The sequence below is a fragment of the Leptopilina heterotoma genome, unplaced genomic scaffold (assembly GCF_015476425.1).
Source record: "Leptopilina heterotoma isolate Lh14 unplaced genomic scaffold, ASM1547642v1 Lhet_279, whole genome shotgun sequence".
Taxonomy (NCBI): Eukaryota; Metazoa; Arthropoda; class Insecta; order Hymenoptera; family Figitidae; genus Leptopilina; species Leptopilina heterotoma.
The window spans coordinates 520,568-546,998 of record NW_025110987.1 but is presented as its reverse complement, the minus strand read 5'-3'; the positions used below and the strand labels follow the sequence as shown (position 1 = coordinate 546,998).

At 33.4% G+C, this 26,431-nt stretch overlaps 1 protein-coding gene across 7 annotated transcripts in view; it reads right to left on the bottom strand.

The window, feature by feature from the left end:
• LOC122504124 (gamma-aminobutyric acid type B receptor subunit 1) overlaps positions 1-26,431 on the bottom strand; it is a 483,822-nt gene that overhangs the window by 318,659 nt on the left and 138,732 nt on the right. For all 7 annotated transcript variants that reach the window (XR_006301807.1, XM_043615051.1, XM_043615049.1 and 4 more), the window contains one exon: positions 24,157-24,327. Coding sequence is in view for 6 of the 7 variants with exons in the window: in XM_043615051.1 (XP_043470986.1) it covers positions 24,157-24,327 (171 nt within the window). In the remaining variant the exon portion in view is untranslated. The remainder of the gene's footprint in view (positions 1-24,156; positions 24,328-26,431) is intronic.

Below are 26,431 nucleotides of genomic sequence, written 5' to 3'. Positions count from 1 at the left end.
CTGTAGCCGTGTGCTTAGCTGTATTGTAGGCGAACTGTAATTCCAATAGATGGCAGTCCCAGTCCGGGTTCTTCTTGTCGATGTACTGACGAATCATAGTTTTGACTACTTTATTTACTCGTTCTACTGGATTGCATTGTGGAGAGTACGGTGGTGTCAAACGATAAATAATTCCAAAATCTTTGAGAAAATTTTTGAAATCAATACTTATAAACTGTCTGCCATTATCCGAAACAATAATTTTCGGACAACCAAAACGATACAAAATTTCTTTTAAAGTAGAAATAACTAGTAAAGAAGTAGCTTTTCTTAAAGGTTTTAATTCTACCCATTTAGAAAATCTATCTTGGATAACACACAAGATAGTGTTACCCTTAGTTGTCCTTGGTAATGGTCCCACAAAATCGATCGAAATCATCTCCCATGGATGTTGAACATTAGTTGAATGGAGAAGATTTGTCTGAGGTTGTTGCGAGCTTTTATTTTTTTGACAGTTTGCACAATTTCTCACGTATTCCGTTCCATCTCTTAACATGCCGGGCCAAAAGAAAAATTCTCCTAAACGAGCGAGTGTTTTCGCTACTCCAAGATGTCCTGAAATTGGTTCGTCATGTACTTTATGAAGAATCGAAGATCTCTCCTCCTTAGGTATACACAGCTTCCATTGTTCTTCGTAGGGCGATTCCTTATAATCCAACGTGTGTAGTACATGATGATATAATTACCCATTTTCAATTCTAAAATCTGAATTCCGTTCAGGATGTTCCTCTGTTAATTTCCATTGACGTAAATACCAAGGGCAAGATGATTTAACAGCAATCTCAGCAAGTGGTAACGGTTGACGAGATAAGTAATCTGGTAGTCTATTTTCAATACCTTTCTTGTATTGAACTTCGAAGTCCCATTGTGAGAGTTCCATTATCCAACGTGCTAGGCGTCCAGAGGGCGTTTCAATGCTATTTAACCACTTAAGAGCTTGATGATCTGTGATAACTACAAAGTGATATCCTTCTAGATAATCTCGCATTTTCCAAATGCCCCATTTAACAGCAAGGCATTCCAATTCAGTAGCTGAATAATTTTTCTCTGCAGGTTTCAAAGAACGACTCGCATAGGCTATGACAACTTCAGAATCCTCCCTATGTTGTGTTAAAACTACCCCTAAACCTTCCAAACTAGCATCAGTTTGTAAATAAAACAACTGTGACCAATCCGGGCAGGATAACACAACGGTACCAAGATATCATACCGATAAAAGATCTTAGTTCTTTCAAACAAGTAGGAGGTTGAATATTAAAGATGGCGCTCACTTTCTCAGGATCCAGGTGAAGTCCTTGTTCGTCCACGAGATGTCCAAGATAGGTAAGTTGTTTTATAGCAAAGTAACATTTTTCCCAATTAGGTATTAATTTAGCATCACGTAATCTATTGAAAACTTCTTGTAGGAGTTGAAGATGTTCTTCGAAGGTCACTGATGTTACAACGATGTCATCCAGATAAGAGAAAACTCTTGGTGCTAATTCTGGAGGTATAACTGAATCAATCAATCGTTGAAACGTTGCAGGTGCTGAGTGAAGACCAAACGGCATAACTACAAACTCGAACAATCCTAGTCCAGGTACGGTGAATGCTGTGAGAGGTACACTCTCTTCAGTTAATTGTACTTGCCAATAACCATTTTTTAAATCTAGTGTTGACAAGTATCTAGCTCCTTTTAACTGATATAATATACTATTAATTCGAGGAATTGGGTACGCATCTTTCTTTGTTACTTTGTTCAATCTTCTAAAATCAATGCAAAATCTTAATTTACCATTTTTTCTTTTAATTAGGACGATAGGTGAGCTCCACGCGCTTCGAGATTTCCTGATGACTCCTTGTTTCAACATCTGCAGAGCTTGTTCTCTCATGAGTTCCTGAGTGACTGGATTTCTCGGATGGTAACGTTGTTTTATCGGAGTTGAATCTTCCAATCTTATTTTATGTTTTAACTAGCTGTCGTACCCGTCTTCGACGGGTTGTAGTTTCTAATAATGCATTTAACAGTGTAACTACCAACTTAGAAATTTTACGTCTTTCCTGGTTGGTAGACACCCTGTTAAATGTATTATTAAAAAATCCCGTCGAATAAACCAGGAAAAATTTGGACAAAGCCGGAAATTGTTTTAAACCAAAATAAACACCGTGCTTAACTTTTGTCTTTACATTGATCAAAATATCTCTAAAAGTTAAATCAGAGAGCCCACAAATACTACTGAATTAAGCTTCATAGTAATTGGTATCAATTATAATTTTATCAATTTTTTGATATTCAAAACATTTTTATACTTACATCTTCGTTATAAGAAAGTATTTTTGAAAAATTATGCTAAAATGTGACTAAATAACATGTAATATTCAATTATATAAAGTTTAGAAAGCTATCCATTAAAAAATGTAAAATTTAGAAATTTTCGATTTTTTAAAAATATTTTTATATTTCCATTTTAGTTATAAAGTAGTATTTTTTGCAAAATTATGCTAAAATGTTAATAAATAACATGTAATACTCAACTATAGAAAGTTTAGAAGCAATCCATGAAAAAATATAAAATTTAGAAATTTTCAATTTTTTTAATTTTTCGAAAAAATTGAATATCTCCCGTTCTAATTAATATTTTTTTTTACTCTCGAGTAACTGTACTAATTATATAGTCAAATTTAATAAAATAATTATTTAGCCTAAATACTTCTTAGGACTCATATGCTTGGAAATATAATCATTAAATTCTTACAATTAAATTAAAATTTGAAACCTACGGGGATCAAAACCCAGTCACTGACTTATTTTATCTAAATGTATTTTATTTGTTTTTATTAACTACTTTATTTGCATTAAATAAATTATTATACTTAAAACATAAAATGAATTGTGTCAAATAATTTTTATTTATACCAAATATTCAAATAGTTGGTTGAAATAAATAAATTCCTCTTTTTAAATAAGTTATTCATTTAAAATAATTTTTATTTATGTCAAATATCCAATTAACAGAGTGAAATAAATAATTTGTTTTAAAATAACTTATTATTTGTGTTAAATAAATTCATTTATTAGAGTCAAGTATTTATTTAATTAATCCAATTAAGATTTATTTGATTCAACTAAATAAAATTATTTAAACGAAATAAATTCTTATTAGATCGAAATAAAAACTTTTTAAATAAGATATTATTTTTCAAACTAGCTGCGATACCCGTCTTCGACGGGTTATTAGTTATTGTTATTCCTACTTATATATTAATAGCTACGATACCCGTCTTCGACGTGTTTCTTAGTATTTTTAAAGTTTTCCATAATGAGTATTGATTAGTATTTAACCAACGGTACATTTAAACTAATTTTCTTGATGATTATTAATATTAATTAATGAAGAAGAAAACGAAATTTTAAGGAAAGTAAAAAGATAATGTTTAGAATTTTTAAAATCGTTCTAAGTGTGAAAACCATCATGGCTTAATAACGGCCCAGTACTGGCAAAGTTGTCACCTAGTCTTGGCCGATATTATTGGGACGACTCTTGTGGTGTTAATTACGGTTGGACGTCGGCAGACGTTAATGGCCCAATATTGACTGCCATTACTTACCCAGTATTGGCAAAATACAAAAACTAATATAAACTATTACATTTTTTATTAATTAACCAATTAATTTATCATATTTATACGTCTTTTATTTCACTTTGCTACTCTGACGTGAAGTCAAGAAAGCCTAATGGTTTTATAAGCTACAATATTTATCGATAATGTGATGATACTATTATGGCGAGGTACGTCCCAATATTGGCAATTGTATTTTGACATCATAGCAAATACAAAATTTTTGCTATTAATGTGCCATTACTGAGCCGAGCAACGTCCCAATATTCTGAAACTGAAATTACAAACGTTTATTCGACGAAAATTTTTACTTTAGCTAATTGCTTATTTTAATATTAACAGCCCTTTAAAAAAATTACGAAAGTATCACGGATTTCTCGAAATTCCTGGAAATTCAACTAAATTATTGTTTCCTCGCCTCGCAAGCATTTTTTTCTCTTAATAATCAGAAGCCATTTAAAAAAATTGCAAGAAGATTCAAGGCGAGGAAAGTAGTGATTTTTATTTTTTTGTAACGGATTTCCCAAAAATCCCAGAATTCAGTTTTATCCAATACTTTCAATTACAACTTGCCATCATAGATAGAAAAGTTTATCCTAATAATCTGATAATAATGTACCACTATTGGTCCGTGCTAAGTCCCGTTACCAGCAATGAGACGTTTTGTATGCTAGTATATATAGGCCCAGTAATTTTTGCCAGTATTCTGCAGACATTCACTGAAAAAATTACATTCTAATTTTAAGAAAATCTTCTTAAATATGCGCCAAGAATATTCCCCCACTTAGATTATGTGGGAAATATTCTTACAATAAGAAGAAAATTAGTATTGTAAGAATATTTTCCACTTAATTTAAGTGGGGAATATTCTTGGCGCATATTTAAGAAGTTTTTCTTAAAATTAGAATGTAATTTTTTCAGTTTTGACGGGCCCGTTTTGCAGTCTTGGAATTTCACACTTGGAGCTTATAAAAAGCATTTATTAGCTTTTTTTCCGAAAAGCACCACGTGGAGGTAACCACTATTAGTTGTTTTTGGCAGGTTTTTAAATCCCGTGCAGAAATTGCCCTGAAAGGGCCCTGACCCCGCATGAAACCGGGAACCCGATCGGGACCCGACCTGGCAGCTCGTCAATTCAGGCTTTGCGCCATGGCACCGGCCGGGTTCCTTGTTTCACCCAGGTCTGGACCCGGCCAGGCCCCTGTCAAAATTTCTACTCGGGATTATTTTCCAAGAGCTTAGTAAAACTAAAGAAATTCTTGTTAATTAAATTTGATAAAAGATATGAAACATTTTCATTTCAGTATTACTAAATTATCTTGGATCATAATTTGTAAAAACAAAAAACATCTTATTTAAAAGTAATAAGTAGGTAAAATCAAAAAAATTAGATATTAATATTTTCAATTTTTATGGGTAAGAATATTTAAACTTTTAAATTTTAGATTTAAAATTCCTATTTTTTTCTATTTTTATGATAAAATTGAAATTAAAATTACCAAGAAAACAAATTAATTAATTAATTAGAAAATATCAATACCAACTTAATGCAAGAATTAATTAATATTTAACCCTTTGAGTAGCAGTGATACATTTAATTCATATGAACATTTTTTTGTTAACTTCTGCATAACTTTCTTGATTTTAAAAACTGAATATTGAAACAATTTTTTGGTCCAATGAGGCAAATTTCTTGCTTTAAATACTGGTCTTTAAATAAAAAAAGTTTAATAACTTTCCATAAAAAGCTTGTTTAAAAATCAAGAATCATCATTTTTGTAGAAAAAATTTGATCAGAAAAAACGAAAAAAATTTCAAAATACGTATTTTTTGAAATTCTAGTATAGAAATGGGTTGTATTTATCTAAAAAAAGTTAGCTAAGGATAGTTTTGCATCCATTTTATAAAAAATAAAAATTTTTCATTTTTTTGATTTTTCGAATTTTTTGAAAAAATGTCGTAACTTTCGTTCAAGTTAATATTTTTTAATCGCATAAGGCTATGATTTTAAGTTACGTTAATAACTAATAGACTGCCAAGTTTCACTTTAATCGGTTAAACCGTTTTGAAGTGATGCGCGAACAAAGTTTTGCATACAGACAGACAGACAGACAGACAAACAGACAGAAATTTTTTTTTTTACATTTTTCGAATTCTCATGTCTCAAAACGAAAAAATATATAAAAATTTTCAAGCTTGGAGCATTGTACAGACAGAAGTCTGATTTTATTAATATAGAAGATAGAAGATAAGGGTGTACAACCCTTAATCTCAGTAAATAATAATTTTTCTTTATCTAGTAAATTGTTCAAACTTTCTTCTTGATCTTTATCTAGAGTCGTAAGACCAACTTGAACAACTTCACAGATGTCAATTTTGAACGAATTTTTAAACAATTTAATATTTTTATTGTTTAAATTTAAAGAAAAATTTAATTTATTAAGAAGATCAATCCCAATAAGCATAGGATGAGATAAATTCGGTAAAACAAAAAATTTATGTTTAATTTTTGTTTTTCCCACAGATATTTTCATTAAAAAGCTGGTCTTGACCTCGAATCTTGATCCATTCGCTAGAGCAACGACGATGTCTTCTAGTTGTGTAACTCCTCCTAGGGCAGCCAATCTTCTTGCTGTATGCATGTCGATGAAAGAGCTAGCTGCTCCCGTGTCGATGAGTGCTTGAAAAGTTACATTCTCGCAGCTACAATTTATGAAAATTCTGGAGTCCGGAAGAGATGAGGTCGAACTTACTCCTTTTGTTCGACCTTCCGTCCGTTTCCCGGAGGATGGCAAAGGCAATCCTTAGTTAAAATACCCTCTTTTCCACAATATGAACAGAACTTCTTAGGCCTGTTTCTGCAAAATGGACGACGATGACCCTTCACCCCACATCTCCAACAATGAGTCTTGGGGTTATAAGGTTCCTGAACCTCAGCAACCTCTACAGCTGACTTCTTCGCTCCCTGCTCTTCCTTGTTGATTGCATTAAGAGTTTCCGAGATTTCCTCAGCTCGTTGTATCAACGTGCTTACACTATCAATCTCTTATCTCCTAATGTGCAGACGGAACACCGGTTGCATATTCTAATAAATCATGTCGAGTTCTCTAATCAAATTGTAGGCTCCATGTCTCCTCATTAAAGTCCTAATACAATTTACAAAACTCCTGATATTTTCACCCTTAGCTTGATGTTTGTTGGCTATCTGCAACTCCAAGTTCCTTAATTCCCCCAGTGATAAATAATACCGCCTTAGAGACAGAGTCAATTGTTCAAGAGAAGTAATTGACCTGATTTCGTTACGGTACCACAAGAGGGCATCCCCTCTTAATAATTCAGGGAATCCTCGCAGTAGTTGAAGATCGGTAAAACCATATGCCGCCTGAAGTTCCTCCACACGTTCCAAGAATGCATAAGGATCCTTTCCATCAAAGCAACAATTCCATTTTCTCATGCTCTCTAATACGTAGGTGTCACTGACAATAGGCAAAAGCGTAGAATTTGCCCTTGGAGCTGTAATAGGAGCATGTGTGGTCTGGTTGATTTGTTGGGTAAGTCCAGCTGAGGCACTACCTGAAGGTACTCCTGGTCCTAGTGCTGGTTGGAAATTATCCTCTTGAACCTCCTCTTCCAGTGCTAAAAGGTCTCTTGATTTATCTAATTCCTCCTTATAATCCTCAGGATCCTCAGTAAGATTCAACAACTCAGGTTGAGATCTTATGTAAGATACTAAACGTTGACGAAGCTGAGCTACTGTACCAATATGATCGATATGATACTTCTTAAGTTCTTCAACTAACTGAATCTTTGGTAAGTCATAGATCCATTTAACTCCCATGATGCCTGATGATAATTATTAATAGGTCTTACTCGCAAGCTGGTATGAATGCTTATGATGCTGAAGGGTTGACTTCAGTCAATATTTACTAGTGTCTCCCCTCCACATCACCCAAAGCCAGGTGGGGGTATTAAAAGCTTTGACTTGATTAGTTGAAAAACTAGGAGTGGTGGTAATTCATGAGAAAATTTAAGGTCTTAATCTGAGATCGGATTCTCAAAAAAAATTTTTTTTTATAGGTTAATAAGAAAATGAGTTTAGAAAACTTTATATTTTCACACAGCAATCTTTGGTAAGTATGCCGCGTTCTCCACATCTTGAGCAAAATTTAATAGCATTGTTTTTACAGGACTGACGACGATGCCCTGAGCGACCGCAGCGCCAACAATCTTGACTTGAATCATACGGCCTTCCTGAATTCATTACTACGCGACGAGATTCTTCGCTTCATAATAACGGGTATCTACTCCAGAAAAGGTGTTCTTTATAGCGCCACTGAGTCTCATCGTCTAATTTCAAAAACGCTACTTTTTTCTCACGCAGTATATTCTCCAAAATCATTTCAGGAAAAACCTCCAAAAATTGCTGATCCGAAATATTTTTCTCCCTTTTCGCTATCATAACTCTCTGCATGAGTTCCCACAAACTCACAGATGGAAAAGAATATCTAATTTTCTCAAAAATCCAAAAAACTCGGTTGTTTGAGAAGGGCATGATGAAGTCTTCTTTCTTGATTTACAGGTGATTTTTCGATGAGTGGTACTGATCGATTAGAAAGAAATTTATTGGAACGCGGTCTTATATAATAATCCGCTTTACCCCTACTCTTTACCCCTTCCTTTTTTTTTTCTTCTCCCACCATTTCCGATGGCAGCGACACGAGTTCTCCACCAAACTACAGCAAAATTTGTTAAACTAGTAATAAAAAAAAAATTATACTTTCTTACATTTTCTTTTTTTCATATTTACTTTTTTTTATATTTCTTTGAAACTAGTCCCTGTTCGGGCGCCATGTAATGATTGGGTTTTTTATTTGCTGGGAATTCGCTCGCCGGATGGAGTCCGGGTTCCCTTAAATATTAATTAAATAAATAATTAACCATAGTTATTGGCGTGAAGCGCCATCTAAGAATTGATTTGCTGTAATTTCGAGGAGAGGTGTAGTCAATAATGAGACATTCAATTAAACCTTCGTAAGATAAATATATTGTAACAAAATAAAGAATAAAAGGTTTAAATCAAAATTAACAAAATAAAAATGAAATAAGAATAAAATAAATGAAAAATAACAAAATAGTAACGTAGCCTAAATATAAAGAATATAAAACAAAGAACTAAAAATATAAAATAATAAACGTAGTAAAAGAATAACAATAAAATAAGAAAATAATAATAATAATAACGAATGTCTCGCCTCGTGTCGCTTTACCCCGAAGTGACTTCCCCCTGACCTGCAGGTTTTACACCCAAGTTCTCTCGCCTAAAAATAAAATAAAATAAAATAAACCATTGCTTAGCTAAGCTCAAAATATTGAATTTCCCTACGCGGAACTAATTTAGAATTCGCCCCATTGCCCAACGTGACAAACGCGACTAGTACGTGCACTCTGAGGGAGTGGCCTGACTGGTAACCGAGTGACCAACTCCAATGTCGGTACGCTGCCGACATTCTTGCTTGACGCGCAGGGGTTGCGATAGGAAACTCAACGGACGACTTCTTATCCAGGGTGCTCCCTGAGGGAAGAAATCGTCTCCGTCGCTTAGCCTCAGGTGTAATGTGAGCTCCTATATACACCTGGGGGGCAGACTTTCAGGTTGCAGGTGTCACCCTCTACCACGAGGTCCTCTCGTGAGAGCTCCCGCAGGGAAGTCGCAGAGACCAGGTCGAGAGAATGAAGGTGTTCACCTTAGCATGGGTGCTCCCATAACCAGGTGTACTTAACCTTTTTCATCGATAGCTTCACCAAGAGCCCCTTGAGTGAAGGTATCGATGTATTTAGGAGGAGTGAGTTCGAAGCTCCTTGCCCGAAGTGCTCCTCAAGGCGTCGAGCTGCGAACTGAAAATTGAGAATCGTGCAACGAGGGATATAGAGAGACGGCTGCCGAGAGAGCGGTGACGGTGCGGGAAGGGGAGTCAGCGACGCAAGGCTTGTGCGCGTACGTGTCTCTCCTTCACGCTGCCGAGTGCAATGGTACCGCTGCATTTTCAATGCGCGTACGCTATCGTTACATCCCCCCCGCTTTACTAGCGAAATCTATTGAGCGTTCTTGGGAATGAAGTACAAAAAATAAAAAACAAAAATGCAGTACCACGTATAATGTTTTTTTCGCATGACAAATATGTCCATTGCGTTAATCCAGCCGCAGTGCCCACTTTCCATCGTCCACCCAAAGACGATAGCGATCAGGACCCACAGGAATTTCCACCCATGGTCCTCCCGGAAGTTTCGCAACCGTACTGGCGAACCGACGTAAATTTTCCGGAAGCGGAATTGGATTTTCTGCCGAATTAGGCAAAATTTTCGGAGTTGAGTCTGTGTCATCAATTGTTAATTGTAAATCAGCAACCAATTTTTCAAATGAATTAGGAACACTGTTCCTAACACCACTTTTAATAATTTTGACGGGATCAACAACAATACATTCTTCCATAATTCTCGGCAAATTTCTCTTCTCTACTATTTTCTTTGCAGCGGTAGAAACGGACGAGGCAGCGGTTTTCATCGACGATACTCTCTTAGAGCTATTTATATTCACTGATGACTTTGACGAATCCATTTGTTTTGTAATTTTCCCTATTGCTACTGACTTCATTGTAGAAAGTTTTACTTTATTTAAATTTAAAACTGGATTATTTTTAACCAAATTCTCCTCTATAATTTCAATTTCTTTTTCTTCATTCTTCTTCTCGACTTTTTCTTCCAAAACAGCATTATTTAAAACCGAAAAAGATGATTTTAAAGGAGGAGTAAAAACTTTCGTTAAAGATTTGTTTCTTTTCACTAAAGGGTCAATAAAATTAATATCAATAAGTTGATCATTAATACGAGGTTCCCATAAAAATGCACGTTGGAATGCTTCCTCACTCTCCTGATCAACCTCTGCGAGTTCATTCCAAACAATGGGATTTTCTTTAATAATTCTTCGCTTAACTATCTCGATCTGTTTGAGCATATTTCTCTCCATTTTCTTTTCAATGCTGTCCATATTAAACGACTTCCAAGAAGCGACTGAGAAATTCTTAGAATTAATATAGGTTATAGACTAGGGGGGATTTCCTTATCTCCGAGGTGGGGTACGAGACGGGATTGTTATTGGTCAGACCGTGTGTCTACCAACTTCTTGATATCTTTTAAATGGACATGTAGAAATCTTTTACCATCTACATTCACCAAATCATAAATTAATTTTTTGTTGAGTTTTAAAATTCTTAGCTAGATTAATTCTTACAAGATCCAATGCATTATGCAATTCTTTAATATGAAAAAATGACGAAGAAGGAGTGTGACTGTCGATATGAGCGTCTTGAAACCCAGGTGGAATAAATTCGCGTCCGGTGGTAAGGTAGGCTGGTGTGTAACCTGTAGCCGTGTGCTTAGCTGTATTGTAGGCGAACTGTAATTCCAATAGATGGCAGTCCCAGTCCGGGTTCTTCTTGTCGATGTACTGACGAATCATAGTTTTGACTACTTTATTTACTCGTTCTACTGGATTGCATTGTGGAGAGTACGGTGGTGTCAAACGATAAATAATTCCAAAATCTTTGAGAAAATTTTTGAAATCAATACTTATAAACTGTCTGCCATTATCCGAAACAATAATTTTCGGACAACCAAAACGATACAAAATTTCTTTTAAAGTAGAAATAACTAGTAAAGAAGTAGCTTTTCTTAAAGGTTTTAATTCTACCCATTTAGAAAATCTATCTTGGATAACACACAAGATAGTGTTACCCTTAGTTGTCCTTGGTAATGGTCCCACAAAATCGATCGAAATCATCTCCCATGGATGTTGAACATTAGTTGAATGGAGAAGATTTGTCTGAGGTTGTTGCGAGCTTTTATTTTTTTGACAGTTTGCACAATTTCTCACGTATTCCGTTCCATCTCTTAACATGCCGGGCCAAAAGAAAAATTCTCCTAAACGAGCGAGTGTTTTCGCTACTCCAAGATGTCCTGAAATTGGTTCGTCATGTACTTTATGAAGAATCGAAGATCTCTCCTCCTTAGGTATACACAGCTTCCATTGTTCTTCGTAGGGCGATTCCTTATAATCCAACGTGTGTAGTACATGATGATATAATTACCCATTTTCAATTCTAAAATCTGAATTCCGTTCAGGATGTTCCTCTGTTAATTTCCATTGACGTAAATACCAAGGGCAAGATGATTTAACAGCAATCTCAGCAAGTGGTAACGGTTGACGAGATAAGTAATCTGGTAGTCTATTTTCAATACCTTTCTTGTATTGAACTTCGAAGTCCCATTGTGAGAGTTCCATTATCCAACGTGCTAGGCGTCCAGAGGGCGTTTCAATGCTATTTAACCACTTAAGAGCTTGATGATCTGTGATAACTACAAAGTGATATCCTTCTAGATAATCTCGCATTTTCCAAATGCCCCATTTAACAGCAAGGCATTCCAATTCAGTAGCTGAATAATTTTTCTCTGCAGGTTTCAAAGAACGACTCGCATAGGCTATGACAACTTCAGAATCCTCCCTATGTTGTGTTAAAACTACCCCTAAACCTTCCAAACTAGCATCAGTTTGTAAATAAAACAACTGTGACCAATCCGGGCAGGATAACACAACGGTACCAAGATATCATACCGATAAAAGATCTTAGTTCTTTCAAACAAGTAGGAGGTTGAATATTAAAGATGGCGCTCACTTTCTCAGGATCCAGGTGAAGTCCTTGTTCGTCCACGAGATGTCCAAGATAGGTAAGTTGTTTTATAGCAAAGTAACATTTTTCCCAATTAGGTATTAATTTAGCATCACGTAATCTATTGAAAACTTCTTGTAGGAGTTGAAGATGTTCTTCGAAGGTCACTGATGTTACAACGATGTCATCCAGATAAGAGAAAACTCTTGGTGCTAATTCTGGAGGTATAACTGAATCAATCAATCGTTGAAACGTTGCAGGTGCTGAGTGAAGACCAAACGGCATAACTACAAACTCGAACAATCCTAGTCCAGGTACGGTGAATGCTGTGAGAGGTACACTCTCTTCAGTTAATTGTACTTGCCAATAACCATTTTTTAAATCTAGTGTTGACAAGTATCTAGCTCCTTTTAACTGATATAATATACTATTAATTCGAGGAATTGGGTACGCATCTTTCTTTGTTACTTTGTTCAATCTTCTAAAATCAATGCAAAATCTTAATTTACCATTTTTTCTTTTAATTAGGACGATAGGTGAGCTCCACGCGCTTCGAGATTTCCTGATGACTCCTTGTTTCAACATCTGCAGAGCTTGTTCTCTCATGAGTTCCTGAGTGACTGGATTTCTCGGATGGTAACGTTGTTTTATCGGAGTTGAATCTTCCAATCTTATTTTATGTTTTAACTAGCTGTCGTACCCGTCTTCGACGGGTTGTAGTTTCTAATAATGCATTTAACAGTGTAACTACCAACTTAGAAATTTTACGTCTTTCCTGGTTGGTAGACACCCTGTTAAATGTATTATTAAAAAATCCCGTCGAATAAACCAGGAAAAATTTGGACAAAGCCGGAAATTGTTTTAAACCAAAATAAACACCGTGCTTAACTTTTGTCTTTACATTGATCAAAATATCTCTAAAAGTTAAATCAGAGAGCCCACAAATACTACTGAATTAAGCTTCATAGTAATTGGTATCAATTATAATTTTATCAATTTTTTGATATTCAAAACATTTTTATACTTACATCTTCGTTATAAGAAAGTATTTTTGAAAAATTATGCTAAAATGTGACTAAATAACATGTAATATTCAATTATATAAAGTTTAGAAAGCTATCCATTAAAAAATGTAAAATTTAGAAATTTTCGATTTTTTAAAAATATTTTTATATTTCCATTTTAGTTATAAAGTAGTATTTTTTGCAAAATTATGCTAAAATGTTAATAAATAACATGTAATACTCAACTATAGAAAGTTTAGAAGCAATCCATGAAAAAATATAAAATTTAGAAATTTTCAATTTTTTTAATTTTTCGAAAAAATTGAATATCTCCCGTTCTAATTAATATTTTTTTTTACTCTCGAGTAACTGTACTAATTATATAGTCAAATTTAATAAAATAATTATTTAGCCTAAATACTTCTTAGGACTCATATGCTTGGAAATATAATCATTAAATTCTTACAATTAAATTAAAATTTGAAACCTACGGGGATCAAAACCCAGTCACTGACTTATTTTATCTAAATGTATTTTATTTGTTTTTATTAACTACTTTATTTGCATTAAATAAATTATTATACTTAAAACATAAAATGAATTGTGTCAAATAATTTTTATTTATACCAAATATTCAAATAGTTGGTTGAAATAAATAAATTCCTCTTTTTAAATAAGTTATTCATTTAAAATAATTTTTATTTATGTCAAATATCCAATTAACAGAGTGAAATAAATAATTTGTTTTAAAATAACTTATTATTTGTGTTAAATAAATTCATTTATTAGAGTCAAGTATTTATTTAATTAATCCAATTAAGATTTATTTGATTCAACTAAATAAAATTATTTAAACGAAATAAATTCTTATTAGATCGAAATAAAAACTTTTTAAATAAGATATTATTTTTCAAACTAGCTGCGATACCCGTCTTCGACGGGTTATTAGTTATTGTTATTCCTACTTATATATTAATAGCTACGATACCCGTCTTCGACGTGTTTCTTAGTATTTTTAAAGTTTTCCATAATGAGTATTGATTAGTATTTAACCAACGGTACATTTAAACTAATTTTCTTGATGATTATTAATATTAATTAATGAAGAAGAAAACGAAATTTTAAGGAAAGTAAAAAGATAATGTTTAGAATTTTTAAAATCGTTCTAAGTGTGAAAACCATCATGGCTTAATAACGGCCCAGTACTGGCAAAGTTGTCACCTAGTCTTGGCCGATATTATTGGGACGACTCTTGTGGTGTTAATTACGGTTGGACGTCGGCAGACGTTAATGGCCCAATATTGACTGCCATTACTTACCCAGTATTGGCAAAATACAAAAACTAATATAAACTATTACATTTTTTATTAATTAACCAATTAATTTATCATATTTATACGTCTTTTATTTCACTTTGCTACTCTGACGTGAAGTCAAGAAAGCCTAATGGTTTTATAAGCTACAATATTTATCGATAATGTGATGATACTATTATGGCGAGGTACGTCCCAATATTGGCAATTGTATTTTGACATCATAGCAAATACAAAATTTTTGCTATTAATGTGCCATTACTGAGCCGAGCAACGTCCCAATATTCTGAAACTGAAATTACAAACGTTTATTCGACGAAAATTTTTACTTTAGCTAATTGCTTATTTTAATATTAACAGCCCTTTAAAAAAATTACGAAAGTATCACGGATTTCTCGAAATTCCTGGAAATTCAACTAAATTATTGTTTCCTCGCCTCGCAAGCATTTTTTTCTCTTAATAATCAGAAGCCATTTAAAAAAATTGCAAGAAGATTCAAGGCGAGGAAAGTAGTGATTTTTATTTTTTTGTAACGGATTTCCCAAAAATCCCAGAATTCAGTTTTATCCAATACTTTCAATTACAACTTGCCATCATAGATAGAAAAGTTTATCCTAATAATCTGATAATAATGTACCACTATTGGTCCGTGCTAAGTCCCGTTACCAGCAATGAGACGTTTTGTATGCTAGTATATATAGGCCCAGTAATTTTTGCCAGTATTCTGCAGACATTCACTGAAAAAATTACATTCTAATTTTAAGAAAATCTTCTTAAATATGCGCCAAGAATATTCCCCCACTTAGATTATGTGGGAAATATTCTTACAATAAGAAGAAAATTAGTATTGTAAGAATATTTTCCACTTAATTTAAGTGGGGAATATTCTTGGCGCATATTTAAGAAGTTTTTCTTAAAATTAGAATGTAATTTTTTCAGTTTTGACGGGCCCGTTTTGCAGTCTTGGAATTTCACACTTGGAGCTTATAAAAAAGCATTTATTAGCTTTTTTTCCGAAAAGCACCACGTGGAGGTAACCACTATTAGTTGTTTTTGGCAGGTTTTTAAATCCCGTGCAGAAATTGCCCTGAAAGGGCCCTGACCCCGCATGAAACCGGGAACCCGATCGGGACCCGACCTGGCAGCTCGTCAATTCAGGCTTTGCGCCATGGCACCGGCCGGGTTCCTTGTTTCACCCAGGTCTGGACCCGGCCAGGCCCCTGTCAAAATTTCTACTCGGGATTATTTTCCAAGAGCTTAGTAAAACTAAAGAAATTCTTGTTAATTAAATTTGATAAAAGATATGAAACATTTTCATTTCAGTATTACTAAATTATCTTGGATCATAATTTGTAAAAACAAAAAACATCTTATTTAAAAGTAATAAGTAGGTAAAATCAAAAAAATTAGATATTAATATTTTCAATTTTTATGGGTAAGAATATTTAAACTTTTAAATTTTAGATTTAAAATTCCTATTTTTTTCTATTTTTATGATAAAATTGAAATTAAAATTACCAAGAAAACAAATTAATTAATTAATTAGAAAATATCAATACCAACTTAATGCAAGAATTAATTAATATTTAACCCTTTGAGTAGCAGTGATACATTTAATTCATATGAACATTTTTTTGTTAACTTCTGCATAACTTTCTTGATTTTAAAAACTGAATATTGAAACAATTTTTTGGTCCAATGAGGCAAATTTCTTGCTTTAAATACTGGTCTTTAAATAAAAAAAGTTTAATAACTTTTCATAAAAAGCTTGTTTAAAAATCAAGAATCATCATTTTTGTAGAAAAAATTTGATCAGAAAAAACGAAAAAAATTTCAAAATACGTATTTTTTGAAATTCTAGTATAGAAATGGGTTGTATTTATCTAAAAAAAGTTAGCTAAGGATAGTTTTGCATCCATTTTATAAAAAATAAAAATTTTTCATTTTTTTGATTTTTCGAATTTTTTGAAAAAATGTCGTAACTTTCGTTCAAGTTAATATTTTTTAATCGCATAAGGCTATGATTTTAAGTTACGTTAATAACTAATAGACTGCCAAGTTTCACTTTAATCGGTTAAACCGTTTTGAAGTGATGCGCGAACAAAGTTTTGCATACAGACAGACAGACAGACAAACAGACAGAAATTTTTTTTTTACATTTTTCGAATTCTCATGTCTCAAAACGAAAAAATATATAAAAATTTTCAAGCTTGGAGCATTGTACAGACAGAAGTCTGATTTTATTAATATAGAAGATAGAAGATAAGGGTGTACAACCCTTAATCTCAGTAAATAATAATTTTTCTTTATCTAGTAAATTGTTCAAACTTTCTTCTTGATCTTTATCTAGAGTCGTAAGACCAACTTGAACAACTTCACAGATGTCAATTTTGAACGAATTTTTAAACAATTTAATATTTTTATTGTTTAAATTTAAAGAAAAATTTAATTTATTAAGAAGATCAATCCCAATAAGCATAGGATGAGATAAATTCGGTAAAACAAAAAATTTATGTTTAATTTTTGTTTTTCCCACAGATATTTTCATTAAAAAGCTGGTCTTGACCTCGAATCTTGATCCATTCGCTAGAGCAACGACGATGTCTTCTAGTTGTGTAACTCCTCCTAGGGCAGCCAATCTTCTTGCTGTATGCATGTCGATGAAAGAGCTAGCTGCTCCCGTGTCGATGAGTGCTTGAAAAGTTACATTCTCGCAGCTACAATTTATGAAAATTCTGGAGTCCGGAAGAGATGAGGTCGAACTTACTCCTTTTGTTCGACCTTCCGTCCGTTTCCCGGAGGATGGCAAAGGCAATCCTTAGTTAAAATACCCTCTTTTCCACAATATGAACAGAACTTCTTAGGCCTGTTTCTGCAAAATGGACGACGATGACCCTTCACCCCACATCTCCAACAATGAGTCTTGGGGTTATAAGGTTCCTGAACCTCAGCAACCTCTACAGCTGACTTCTTCGCTCCCTGCTCTTCCTTGTTGATTGCATTAAGAGTTTCCGAGATTTCCTCAGCTCGTTGTATCAACGTGCTTACACTATCAATCTCTTATCTCCTAATGTGCAGACGGAACACCGGTTGCATATTCTAATAAATCATGTCGAGTTCTCTAATCAAATTGTAGGCTCCATGTCTCCTCATTAAAGTCCTAATACAATTTACAAAACTCCTGATATTTTCACCCTTAGCTTGATGTTTGTTGGCTATCTGCAACTCCAAGTTCCTTAATTCCCCCAGTGATAAATAATACCGCCTTAGAGACAGAGTCAATTGTTCAAGAGAAGTAATTGACCTGATTTCGTTACGGTACCACAAGAGGGCATCCCCTCTTAATAATTCAGGGAATCCTCGCAGTAGTTGAAGATCGGTAAAACCATATGCCGCCTGAAGTTCCTCCACACGTTCCAAGAATGCATAAGGATCCTTTCCATCAAAGCAACAATTCCATTTTCTCATGCTCTCTAATACGTAGGTGTCACTGACAATAGGCAAAAGCGTAGAATTTGCCCTTGGAGCTGTAATAGGAGCATGTGTGGTCTGGTTGATTTGTTGGGTAAGTCCAGCTGAGGCACTACCTGAAGGTACTCCTGGTCCTAGTGCTGGTTGGAAATTATCCTCTTGAACCTCCTCTTCCAGTGCTAAAAGGTCTCTTGATTTATCTAATTCCTCCTTATAATCCTCAGGATCCTCAGTAAGATTCAACAACTCAGGTTGAGATCTTATGTAAGATACTAAACGTTGACGAAGCTGAGCTACTGTACCAATATGATCGATATGATACTTCTTAAGTTCTTCAACTAACTGAATCTTTGGTAAGTCATAGATCCATTTAACTCCCATGATGCCTGATGATAATTATTAATAGGTCTTACTCGCAAGCTGGTATGAATGCTTATGATGCTGAAGGGTTGACTTCAGTCAATATTTACTAGTGTCTCCCCTCCACATCACCCAAAGCCAGGTGGGGGTATTAAAAGCTTTGACTTGATTAGTTGAAAAACTAGGAGTGGTGGTAATTCATGAGAAAATTTAAGGTCTTAATCTGAGATCGGATTCTCAAAAAAAATTTTTTTTTATAGGTTAATAAGAAAATGAGTTTAGAAAACTTTATATTTTCACACAGCAATCTTTGGTAAGTATGCCGCGTTCTCCACATCTTGAGCAAAATTTAATAGCATTGTTTTTACAGGACTGACGACGATGCCCTGAGCGACCGCAGCGCCAACAATCTTGACTTGAATCATACGGCCTTCCTGAATTCATTACTACGCGACGAGATTCTTCGCTTCATAATAACGGGTATCTACTCCAGAAAAGGTGTTCTTTATAGCGCCACTGAGTCTCATCGTCTAATTTCAAAAACGCTACTTTTTTCTCACGCAGTTTATTCTCCAAAATCATTTCCGGAAAAACCTCCAAAAATTGCTGATCCGAAATATTTTTCTCCCTTTTCGCTATCATAACTCTCTGCATGAGTTCCCACAAACTCACAGATGGAAAAGAATATCTAATTTTCTCAAAAATCCAAAAAACTCGGTTGTTTGAGAAGGGCATGATGAAGTCTTCTTTCTTGATTTACAGGTGATTTTTCGATGAGTGGTACTGATCGATTAGAAAGAAATTTATTGGAACGCGGTCTTATATAATAATCCGCTTTACCCCTACTCTTTACCCCTTCCTTTTTTTTTCTTCTCCCACCATTTCCGATGGCAGCGACACGAGTTCTCCACCAAACTACAGCAAAATTTGTTAAACTAGTAATAAAAAAAAAAATTATACTTTCTTACATTTTCTTTTTTTCATATTTACTTTTTTTTATATTTCTTTGAAACTAGTCCCTGTTCGGGCGCCATGTAATGATTGGGTTTTTTATTTGCTGGGAATTCGCTCGCCGGATGGAGTCCGGGTTCCCTTAAATATTAATTAAATAAATAATTAACCATAGTTATTGGCGTGAAGCGCCATCTAAGAATTGATTTGCTGTAATTTCGAGGAGAGGTGTAGTCAATAATGAGACATTCAATTAAACCTTCGTAAGATAAATATATTGTAACAAAATAAAGAATAAAAGGTTTAAATCAAAATTAACAAAATAAAAATGAAATAAGAATAAAATAAATGAAAAATAACAAAATAGTAACGTAGCCTAAATATAAAGAATATAAAACAAAGAACTAAAAATATAAAATAATAAACGTAGTAAAAGAATAACAATAAAATAAGAAAATAATAATAATAACGAATGTCTCGCCTCGTGTCGCTTTACCCCGAAGTGACTTCCCCCTGACCTGCAGGTTTTACACCCAAGTTCTCTCGCCTGAAAATAAAAAAAAATAAAAGAAACCATTGCTTAGCTAAGCTCAAGATGTTGAATTTCCCTACGCGGAATTAATCTAGAATTCGCCCTATTGCCCAACGTGACAAACGCGACTAGTACGTGCACTCTGAGGGAGTGGCCTGACTGGTAACCGAGTGACCAACTCTAATGTCGGTACGCTGCCGACATTCTTGCTTGACGCGCAGGGGTTGCGATAGGAAACTCAACGGACGACTTCTTATCCAGGGTGCTCCCTGAGGGAAGAAATCGTCTCCGTCGCTTAGCCTCAGGTGTAATATGAGCTCCTATATACACCTGGGGGGCAGAGTTTCAGGTTGCAGGTGTCACCCTCTACCACGAGGTCCTCTCGTGAGAGCTCCCGCAAGGAAGTCTAGGTGGTAGAGTGCATTGGTCTCCGCATTTTCTCGTGAGAGCTCCCGCAGGGAAGTCGCAGAGACCAGGTCGAGAGAATGAAGGTGTTCACCTTAGCATGGGTGCTCCCATAACCAGGTGTACTTAACCTTTTTCATCGATAGCTTCACCAAGAGCCCCTTGAGTGAAGGTATCGATGTATTTAGGAGGAGTGAGTTCGAAGCTCCTTGCCCGAAGTGCTCCTCGAGGCGTCGAGCCGCGAACTGAAAATTGAGAATCGTGCAACGAGGGATATAGAGAGACGGCTGCCGAGAGAGCGGTGACGGTGCGGGAAGGGGAGTCAGCGACGCAAGGCTTGTGCGCGTACGTGTCTCTCCTTCACGCTGCCGAGTGCAATGGTACCGCTGCATTTTCAATGCGCGTACGCTATCGTTACAAATGTAATGTGTGTTCATCACAACATAGATCTAGATTTATCTTATTTGTCCTTACTCTCATATAAAGATAAACTCACAGAGTATATTGTATCTACGAGATAATTATGATTTAATTTTCTCGATCCTGTTTTAATTTGCAGTTGTTTTATAACAACGTCATTATAAGGTTAAGCGTCTTCGATACCAAAATAAAAAGTTATATAAGTTTATTTTTCAATTTTTTTTCTTTCTAATTATAAGTAAATTACGACGTTTTGTTTTTCTTTTAGTTCTTATTACACTTACGTAACTTTACAACTCTTGTAATTTTTTTTTTGTATTGCCCTTTGATGGTTTTTACCGTGGGCTTGTTAATCATGTAAATAAAGAAAAATCCAAGCAAACGGGAGGTCTATGCAAATGCGAGTAATCCTAACTTCAAGTTGTTTTGTTGACGTAATATTTAACAAGTTTAGATTGTAAAGCTTTCATTGTAATGAAAATACTACGAGGATACTTGTATAAACTAGCATTTTATTTATACGAGTGTATAAATATATTAAATTAGAAGTGCACGTAAGCAATAGGGTAAGATACATAGAAAATTTATTATTTCGAAATTTGTTTACGTCACCCCGAGTTTAGTTTTAATATGTAAATTATTTTTTCCAAAATCTGAAGTCGATTGATTAATTTTAACACGTGCTAGTAATCGATCGAAATTTTCCATTAAAAATACACGGAAAAAATGCACTTTAAAAAAAATAATAATTTTTTGAATTTTAATTCAAATAATTCTCCAGGTCACAAATCTCTTCATTTTTAGCTGCACTACAGGATAGCAGTTTTATAAAAATTTAATTTTCCAAAATTTTCAAATGGCGGATATTTAAAGTAGGTCATAAAATGCACCACAATGCAATGTATGCAATGTTTTATAACATAACTTTTTCCGGAAATTCAGCAAATTTTCTTACTAGTGTGAATTTTGGATTGTTTATCAAGAATCTGATATCACAAATTACTTTTTCAAAATTTTTAATCAAATATGGCAGACTCAAAATTTTGACTTTCCCCATTTTTAAAGTAAATATTCCGAAACACAGACAAAGGGGATTTTTGGAGGCGCCATTTACGAATCTAATGTCAAAAAAAATTTGTTTAATTACCTGATCCAATATGGCGGACTAAAAAATTTTGATTTTTCCCATTTTTGAAGTAAATATTTTAAATATTAATTTATAGATTAAATTCCCTTTGACGGTGTTTCGGAATCTTTTCTTCAAAAATGTGGAAAATTAAAATTTTGAGTCGGCTATATTGGATCAAAAATTTTGGAAAAGTAATTTCTAATATCAGATTCTTGATAAACGATCCAAAATACCCCCGAAAAAGAAAATTTTCCCCCCTGGGGAGGGGGTGGCGTAAACAAAATTCGATAGTCGCATTTTTACGGACACCCTAGAAAGCAATTTATCTTTAAAAAACATTTTTTAACTTTTTATTTATTAAATAAAATTTTATTAAAAAGATTATAATTTTTTTTATTTATTTATTTAAAAATAATTAAATGAAAATAATTGATAAATAATAAATAAATTTATATTTTATTTATTAATAAATACTTATTTATTATTAGTTATTAGGTTTGTCTCAATGAATATATATTTATTAAATTATTTTCATTTCGAGTCAAGCGTTTCCAGAATACAGAATAGTTTCAGATTCGTAAAATTTAAAGTTAAAATTATAAAGTGATTGTGTTTTTTTATAAAAAAATTTTTTATAATTTAATTATAAAATTTAATTTATATGTTAATCTCTTAAAGTATATAATAAGTATAAATAAACTTTAAAATATTTGTGTATTGAACACAATAAAATAATTTAGTGTTATTAACAACTTTAAAATGTGTTTTTATAGTTATAAATAAATAAAATATTAAATAAAAATAAACAGTTAAAAATAAATTAGTATTTTTGATAGTTATAATAACATATCAAATTTGACGTTTTAAAATTAAGAATGTTGGAACTAAACATTACCCATGTATATTGCAAATTTTGCACATGCAAAACCAATTATAAAACTGAATTAAAAAATGTAAAAGGTTTAAATAATCCCAAGCATAGGATGGACTTTAATCGATTCCGGTGCTATTTCGTAAAATGGCACGAAGATTCCTACTATTACAGGGCACAAATATGCTGCTTAGGAGTTTCTGTGGAGGATTTGGAATACCAAATAGAACATTTAAATACAAGATGGAGATTTGCTAAATGTAATCACGATGAAGATACTTTTGTCGAATCTGATACAGATGAAGAAATGGAAAAAATGAGGAAACGCAAAAGACAAATCTGGAGAAATCTACCAAAATACGAGAGCAAAATATTCTAAAAAGAAAAATGAATGCCCTACATCAGAAGAGCATGTTGCCGCAGTCTTCTATAAGAACGAATGAAAATGAAGGAAGTGTACATGATGAATCAACACTTCGTAATGAGGCACAATTCAGTGAAGGTGAGATGGTTAACGATAGACATGATAATGACAATGGAAAGGAATTAAATGACAATATGAGAAGGGAAAATGGGGTAGAAAATATTTATGTTAATGACAATCAACCTAATCATGACGAGAATGAAAATGGAGATAAAGTGAATGATAATGAAGAGAATTTGAATGATAATTTAAGAAGGAGAAATGTTGAAATAAATCATCGACTTGAAAGAAACGGAATTCCTAATCAAGGGAGATCTCGTCCGTCGTTGCCGAGAAGAAATATGAGAGTAGAAAGTGACCTCTTAACAGCTCCTGGTTTAAATGCTGATCGATATAGAGATGATATCATGAACCTGCCACGATATGAAAGATTCGAAAATATTACAAATGCAGGAGAGAAGATTCAATGTATACATCTTGGGGATGGGTATTTTATTACCGAAGAATCCTGGGATCTAATAACTGTTCAACGAGACAACAGCAAGTTTCTCAAGTATCTGGCGGAAAGTATGTGGACGGACCACATACTGGCTAATAGTTATATTAAAGAAAACGGAATTCTAAGTCAGATTCCAGGAAGGTCTCCGCGACGCAAAATGTCACCCTTAAAAAATCAAAGTGTTAATTAGATGTTTTGAAGACCGGCTGACAGAAGCAAAATGCAATAATGTAACCAGGGTGCTCGAGTTAAGAAAAGTAGGGTCCATGTGGGCCAGCACATTAATTCATTGCGTGGGAGACTGTATCCGGATACGGTCAGAAAAGGAATACTTAGGATACTTAGGACCGTCAGGAAGACAGTGAGTGATAGTGCTACGATTTTTTTCAAATATTATTCAATTACTTTTTCTTACCGAAATAAAGACTTCCTCTGCTTGTTGTAAAAGTGCAACTCGTGACCAACCAAACTTTTGTAAAAGCTTGATTCTTGTAGGATTGTGAACAGTTGCTGAAGGATGTGTTCTAAAAAGAGTAGGAAAACGATTTCGATCAGATAGCGCTGGCGATGAAGCTCCATAACAAAGCTGAAACAAATTTATTATTATTAAAAACATTTTCTTTATAAAATAAAGAAATTGTATTATTTGTATTAAATATTAAAAAAAACATTGTAAGAAAGAGTCGAGTATATTGAAAAATATCGAAAAAAGAAATAAACATTGATATTGTAAAAAGTAAATAAATGGGGGAACACACATTTCCAAATGAAAAATTGTTCCTTAAAACCTTATATTACTCCACCTAGCAACGGCAATGCTTTAACTAATGTAAACTTAAAATAATCGAAACTTAACATACTCTCCTCTCTCTCAACCTCTGAATTCAACAGAACCCGAGATTCCGTCACACCGTGCAGGAAGATGAATATTATCAACTTTCATTATGGCAACTTTTTGTAACGATTTTAATATTCAACAAAGCCTCCTAATAAAAATGCTGCTCTGACAAAAATCGTAACAGCTAATTCTTCAAAGATATTAGAATATTTTTATAAATTGCGAAATACAAGTAAGCGTTGAACATAAAATCTCACATATTTGTATACTGCCTTACAAAATAAAAAAGTCTATAACTGTCATTCGTTTTTAGGTTGATGTTAGCTTGTTCATCTACGGGAGTATCGATCGTACTGTTTGGTAAAATATTTCGTTGTTTTTAAATAAAAAAATGACAACTTTTGTATAAAAATTTTTAAATAACAATTGCATTAGTTTCTTAAATCAATCTGTGTAAGGTTTTATGAATTGCACAGTAAAAAGTAAATCTTCTTTTAAAAACTATCTAGAATTAATTAAGTCTTGAAAGTAATGACATTCTGAATTTAAACTCTTCGCTTTGCGTGTAAATAAAGATAGGCAATGTGATTTTACAATTCTACTTTTTTATATTAAGTGTACATCTGCTGATTTTGCACATAATTGCCTTAAATTCAGCACATTCTTTGATGATAATCAGTATGCTTTGCTCTTTAAATTCATTAAAAAATAAGATTTGAAATTAAAGAAAGGCTGTCTTAACCCTTAAAGCTCACACTTACGAATCCATCCTCAAACCACACCCTAGAAATGCGACACCTGGGAACTTTAAAGTGTGTTTTCCAAGCTGGAATAGGATATTATCTTTTAGAAAAATTAATCTTATGTCGCTCGGTACTTCTATTTTGAAGGAAAATAGGTTTCATAATGATTTATTTAATCTTGATAATTAAAAAAAAGTTTTTTAAAACTACTCAAATTACCTTAAACCGAAAACTGGTTGTCAGACACCCAGGAATTTTTCGCCGTTCAACTTCATAAAGTTATCAAATACACAAAGGCACTTGAGAGACTAACGATACTCACGGAACATAAAGTTATGGCGTACTTACGTTTGCGAAGGCAAAAAATAGGCCCCACTTTAATGTTATTTTTTAGTCATTTTATTTAAAATATTAAAAACTATTTTTGTACCTTAAAGTAGAGGAGAACGGGGCGAGGCAGCCAAGACGGCACATTTTGGTTTGCGAGGCAGTTATTTAAATAGGTTTTTTCAATTTTAATATCGCGTTAGAAAGCTTGTCTTATTGGCTAAAAAATCGCCATAGAACATTTTGACGTAGGTTGCACTTAAAAATTTCTACAACCCTTTCTCCAATGGATTACATTTTGGCATTTTTGAAAAAACGTGGGGTGAGGCGGCCAACTATTTTAATAGTTACAAAAACATAACTTAAAGTTAAAATTAGTGAAACATAACAAGGTAGTTGTCCTTAACTTACTTTTATTTTGTTGGTAAACTTCAAAAATTTACATTTGAATAATATTATAATAATAACATTAATTAAATTTAATTTAACATTTTAAGAAAATATAAATTTGTTATTTTAAAAAAATGGTTTATAAAATTCAATGTTAAGTTTAAAATGTATTGGAGTAGGAAAAAAAGAGAAAACATTAAGAAGAACCAATAAAATCAACACAAAAGACGAAAAATTTAGTGTTGGCTGCCTAACCCCAAAAGTACTTTTTTAAGAAAACATCCACAAAACCTGTAATATTAAAAATATCGCAATTTCATTAACACCATCGTCTTCAGCACTAAATTCTGCATTAAAAATCACTTTACAAGAATTTTATTCGTGTAACTCTA